At 43.1% G+C, this 6,292-nt stretch overlaps 1 protein-coding gene across 1 annotated transcript; it reads left to right on the forward strand.

Annotated features, from left to right (window-relative positions):
- Positions 1 to 387: 387 nt before the first annotated feature.
- Positions 388 to 3,185, forward strand: LOC109867542 (P3 protein-like). The gene is made up of 2 exons (XM_020456746.2): positions 388 to 492; positions 1,009 to 3,185. Exons 1-2 carry the CDS (start codon positions 463 to 465, stop codon positions 2,365 to 2,367), a joined length of 1,389 nt encoding a protein of 462 aa, XP_020312335.1. The 5' UTR covers positions 388 to 462; the 3' UTR covers positions 2,368 to 3,185.
- Positions 3,186 to 6,292: the final 3,107 nt, after the last annotated feature.

Consider the following 6,292-nt stretch of genomic DNA (forward strand, 5'->3'; position numbering starts at 1 on the left):
TTGAGTCTTGAGTCTTGACAGTGTTTGCAACATGTGTACCAAATTTTGTTAGTTAGAATATCCTTGACTGATATATATGCATATATGTGTCAGACCACTCCCACGTGAATGTTTACTGGTCAATGGTGGCCATGTTGTTTTAGGTAATAGTCTGGAAAATATTGTGTTGAGAGACTGTTGTCTATAGATGCCACATATGAAGTTTCGTGCAGATCGGCCATTTGGAAGAGTCTATGTACCGAATTGACTTAAGGTCAACCGAGGTGAGGGGCGTGAATTTTCAACATTTACGTTTTCAATCTATTGTTACTGATTGGCCATCATCTGGCCAATCAGTATAATTGGGTAAATTCCGATCTCTGTGGCAAGACCCCGGTCATATAGGACCGTCATCAACAGTGTTTCCTCTATGATGCTGAGGATTCAGCCCATATAGGGAAGAAAGAACACCCCCGCTTTCAGATGTTCAAATGTGACGTCGGTGCTTATTTGGTAAGGGAACTAGAGAGTTAACGCTGGGGGCTGCTCTGATTGGATTACGGGAGGGTTTAGCGAGTGAGTGAGAGGAGAAGCAGAGGAAACGATCGTGGTGACAGTTGCTATCAAGTAAAGACAGTAAAAACCGTAACGTGCAGCGAGAGTTTACCGAGGTAGACCTTTTTTTGTTAGTACGTTAAAAGGAATCTTGAATCGATATAAATTTTGCTCGGAATTTAAGTACGGCTAATTTGGATGGGGCGGGTGATGTTTAAATTCCGGTAGAAAAAGAGCAAGAACACGGGTGATGCTAAATGGGTGCCAGAAGAAATTTAGACCTGGCTGCCTACCTAGCTATTATAACAGGGGATCTGATAAGTTTTTATCGCATTTTGTAAAAGGGAAGTCGTTTAAGACGGACTGGGGAGGTCGTAGGCTGGGCAAAGGCGTGTATTTGCGGCGCCCCTCTGCCCCCTGTCCGTCAAAACAATGAGGACGCTATTTCTATTCTGTTTTATCTTCTTGATAAAGAGAGGAGCAGACTGTTCGACGGCGGTCCGGTCCCTGACAGACATCAACACGAACGTGACGGCCGACAGCAGCAGAAGGTATATACAAATCGGGGACGGGACCTCCCAGGAATTTGAGTTTCCCGAAAACACTAAGGGCGTGATTGTAATCTTCAGTCAATACCGGAGCACCGCAAGTAGGAAGGACCGCGAGAGCTGGAAGCAGACGGTCAAGGTACGCTCCCTGGACCCGGAGGTTCTTTCCATTCTGAATGTAAGCGACAGTGGGCATATGGGGCCCTTGAAGAGTTACATAATCAGCATAAGGTCTGGGTGGCCAGGTCGGGCACAGCTGCTCATTCAGCTACTGGACTTGTACCGGGATTCTGGTTCGGCTGTAATTGAGGAAAGGACAGACTACTCCATCAGGGTGGCGCCTGGCAGTGATGACCCAGCCGCCCAGCTTATACAGTCGGGCGGGCTGTCCCACTTCTCTGAGAACCCTGTCCTATTTGCCTTGCTGCCACTCATTTTCATCAACAAGTGTGCTTTTGGGTGCAAGGTAGAGGTAGAGGTGCTGAGGGGTCTCCTGCGGAGGCCTGTGCCCCTCATCTTAGGGGTCGCAGGTCAGTTCCTGGTCATGCCACTGTATGCATATGGCCTGTCCAGGCTGGGCTCCCTGCCCAAGGCCCTCTCCCTGGGCCTGGTCATCACATGTTCTGCCCCAGGTGGAGGCGGAGGCTACCTCTACAGCCTGCTACTAGGTGGGGATGTCACTCTGGCCATCTCCATGACACTAGTGTCCACAGTGGTAGCTGCAGCAGCCATGCCCCTGTCCTCTGCCCTGTACGGCAGGTTACTGGGGGTCCACGCAGCCCTCCATGTGCCCTTTGTCAAGATCCTGGGCACCCTTCTTTTCATTGCCATCCCCATCTCCCTGGGCATGCTGGTGAAGCTACGTCTGCCCAAGCTGACCCGCGTGCTGCTGGCACTGATCCGTCCCTTCAGCTTCGTGCTCATTGTGGGCGGCATCTTCATGGCCTATCAGATGGGGGCGTCTATCCTGGCCAATGTGAGACCTCAGATAGTGGTTGCGGGGGTGACTGTGCCCATGTTTGGCCTGCTGCTGGGGTTTGGGATGGGGAAGCTGGCAGGGCTGGCAGTGCCACAGAGGAAGACGGTCAGTATTGAGGTGGGGGTGCAGAACAGTCTCCTGGCGCTGGCGGTTATGCAGCTGTCGTTCCGGCGGGCGGAGGCTGACTTTGCGTCCCAGGCACCCTTCATAGTAGCGCTCAGCAGCACCTCTGAGATGCTACTCATTGTCCTCTGCCATTTCGCCCATCGAAAGTTCTGTGCCCCGAGCGCTCCAACTGACACATGATTGTTAGCAGAGTTTCTGTTCTGAACCAAACCTGTAGAGGTCCCACAGATTTGGCTACAAATCACATCGAACAAGATGAAAACAATCAATGACATTGACACTGTACATAGGATAGGGAATGGACATTTACGTTTTCTTGAAACCAAAGGCCTTTCTTTTATGCCATTTTTTTAATTAGATTGTACTGATAAGTACCTAATGTAAATAGGCAGAAGAGAAATACCTATGACAGGAAAGATATTTTTCTATCAGATTTCTTTTTTGTAATTGAAAGTATTGATTTGTGTCATGTTTACAAGAGGTCAACGTGTCTTAGGAATGGGAACGGTTTTTAAAACGGACGGAAAATGTGTGGTGTTTTGAAGTACTGCTACTGATTGGTTTTTTTTCTGGAATCATAGGTGGTTATCTAAGAATCCATGTACTTGAATTATAAAGAGAAGACAAAAAAAATAAAAGCATTCATAAAAGGAGCCTTGAGTTTGTCCAAGTCTCTGAAAACATCCGTGTTGCCTCCCACAATTTTAAAACGCTCCGGCTTGTCACTGTTGCATAGGATCTGGTATTCGAGACTAAGTTTGTCCAAGGAGGATCTTTATTTTAGAAAGGAATCTTCATACTGAGCTGTACTAAAGTAAAGATTGTGCTGCAGCACAGCTGAGCAATATAGCCAGTACGTTTGTGTCTGAGAATTTTTGCTTGTCATATTTGTGGACTGATTAACATTGGTTTCTTTGTGTGTGCCAATGTGAGTACATTTGCATGTCTCTTTGCAATGTGTGTTTGTGTGAATAAAAAAATAAAAAAATGGCATTACGGATCTAGCTTTACATGTTATGTGGTTACCTTTTTCAAGAGGGTCAAGATCCAATGTTTATCAACCTTTTTACTGCTGAATTGGAGGTTCTAGTTTACAGGCAAGAATGACTTATTTTTGTGTGTGTAGTTCAAAGGTCATTGTGTGAGAGCGCATGTTATGACTGAAAGGAACATGATTTTTGGTAGGTATAGGTCTTGAAATATTCGCATACAGTTAGAATAGCTGTCTATGTATCCATGTTCTGGCTAAAGCAAAGCTGATGCCTGAGGGGAGGGAGAGTTTTAGAAAAGGCATTTATGTAGGAGAGTGTTTTTCCTGTTCAGTAAGTATTTTAATTACTGTGTTTGTGTCTGCATTTGTAATGGGAAAACAGCATTGGAGCTTGGTTTTGGCCCAAGATATGCGAGTGGGCCCTGTAGCGTAGTGCTCAGCTCTATGAACTGAACCCAGTTGTTTGGTGTAAGAAGAGGCTTTGTCAATATTGACCTACTTCAACTGCTGAGCGAGGTGGATTTTATTATGCTTTCCTGTAAATGAGAAGTGATAGTTACAACAGGAAATTGAGATATGACTCAACTACCCCCAAAATGAACCTTTTTCCTGTCAATTATAGACACCTTTCCATAGCAAGGAGTGAAGTTTAATTTTGATTATTATTTTTGTATAAATATATATACATATAGTCAGTTGCAGACAGTGAAAACCTGGAATATTTTTTGTGGCAAGTTCATTTTGTGTTTTTCCATTACAAAATGCACACATACTGAAACCCTTGTGATCCACTGTAAACACGGGCTATTTTGTTTTGTGATTGCAACTAACCCCTAAAACTAATGGAGACACATTAAGCTGAGGGTAAAAAATACCACAGGGCTCTGTACTAAGAGCATGTTCTGGACCCTCCTGTGCAATGTCATAAGCCTTGCATATCAATTACGCTCAGATGCGCAACATATCACCCATTCAATTCATATATCTGCTGTTAGACCTATTTTTAGCTAAAGGTATTTTAAGTATTTTAAGCTTTGTTTGAAAATGATGCAAATCCACACACTGAGCTACAATCATGAAATTACCAATGGGAGAGTCATCCATTTTTTCAATGCATGTCTCTTTCCCTCTCTCTTTCACTGCCACGCATTTCGTCTGTAATATAAATGAAAGGCTCTAAAGCTGCACAGCCTCACTCTCAATTGGTAATTTGACCTTTAATAACCACAGATTTCAGACAGACCGAGACATAGGGCCTACACTATTTCACAGATACACACAATATACCCTCATTTACCTGGTATATTTATCTTCTTGGCATTACGGAGCCATGAGGTTACCATATGAGCTGTGTGGTTTGTAAAATCCGAATCAAACTGTTTGTACATTGTACGTTGACGAACTGCCTAAAGTAATAGTGTCACTTCTATTGGGGAAACATTTGAAAGTACCTGACGTGAGTGCAAGGACAGTGTCACGTCCGCTTGAGCGACAGTTCAGATCGTTTGCCCCAGGTAACTGTGTCCGCTGTACTTTACAGGTTGACAGGTGATTTCCTGACACTGTTCAAGGCAGCTGCAGTATTTAAACTTCCTATGCTGCGGTTTAGTGACACAGTAGGAAAAAACACTTAATGAGACAGATGGGATGACATTTCAATTAGTTATTTTCACCTCCCATGAGCAGGTTTCCTGCCGCAGTGCCAGGGTGTCCAGGATAACATAAGTGGAAATCCTACAAAATATTGTCATTCATGTGTGCAAGTATCTCCAGTAGGCCTATTCACTGGAACCACAAAAAAGGGAAGACTGTCTGAAGGGCATCAAATTCTCTGATCTTACATTAAACCATTTGTGAACCACGACTTATCTGGTCCATCGATAGATAGCTCATAGTCAAAGCTGTACTGCCTTCATGTCGATGTTCTAGCAGCATTGGTGTTGTTAGGATATATACATTACTCAACAAAGACATGCACACAGAGAAACATTCTGTTCAATGGCAACTTGTTTACAATAAACCAGCATTTCCTAAACTCGGTCCTGTGGACCCCAAGGGATGCATGTTTTGGTTTTTGCCCAAACAATACACAGCTGATTCAAATAATGAACTCATCATCAAACTTTGATTATTTGAATCAGCTGGGTAGTGTTTGGGCAAAACCCAAAACGTGCACCTCTTGGGGTCCCAAGGACCGAGATTGGCAAACCCTGCAAGCAATGTGTCTGCTTAGAGTAATGCACTAAAGTACCTCTCATTATTGTTGTTGCAGACACTCATCATCCCAGAGACAGTGTAGCTCTAATTGGACTAGTTGGTGCCATTTACCTTCAATGGATCGATTGTGTGCATAAACACCTGGGCCCCAGATCTGCCAGTCGGCAAGAGAGAGACTGAGACAGTGAAATGTTAGCCTTGCCAACCCTGATATGCATTGATCTGTTTTTCCCCTGTTCTGTCTGAGGATATTGATATTTAGATTGTCATTAGTAATGCCTCTGTTTTTTATTTTATTTTTATTGAACCTTTATTTAACTAGGAAAGTCAGTTAAGAACAAATTCTTATTTACAATTGATGGCCTACCAAAAGGCAAAAGGCCTCCTGTGGTGATGGGGGCTGGGATTAAAAATCAATAAAATATAAATATAGGACAAAACACACATCATGACAAGAGAGACAACACAACACTACATAAAGACAGACATAAGACAACATAGCAAGTCAGCAACACATGACAACCCAGCATGGTAGCAACACAACATAACAACAACATGGTAGCAGCACAAACATGGTACAAACATTATTGGGCACATTACTGTTCATTGTGTTATTTCATTAAAAATAATTGTATTTTATTTTGATTTCTTAAAATAGCTTATACCTAAATATCAGTTATTGCTAGAGGGATTACTGACAGGGTCAACTATTATTTACTAAATTGGATAGCTGAATCCAGATGGTCTATAATCAATCTTTTCACTATCTTAAATGTAGATGCCAACTATATTAGTCAATCATTTAATATATATATTTTTTTAAGATGATAAAAAAGCTACGTTTTTAGCCTTGAACAAAGCTTTAAATTCAGGGGTTGTTTATGATTGGTCTGGTAT

This window comes from Oncorhynchus kisutch, linkage group LG22 (assembly GCF_002021735.2).
Source record: "Oncorhynchus kisutch isolate 150728-3 linkage group LG22, Okis_V2, whole genome shotgun sequence".
Taxonomy (NCBI): Eukaryota; Metazoa; Chordata; class Actinopteri; order Salmoniformes; family Salmonidae; genus Oncorhynchus; species Oncorhynchus kisutch.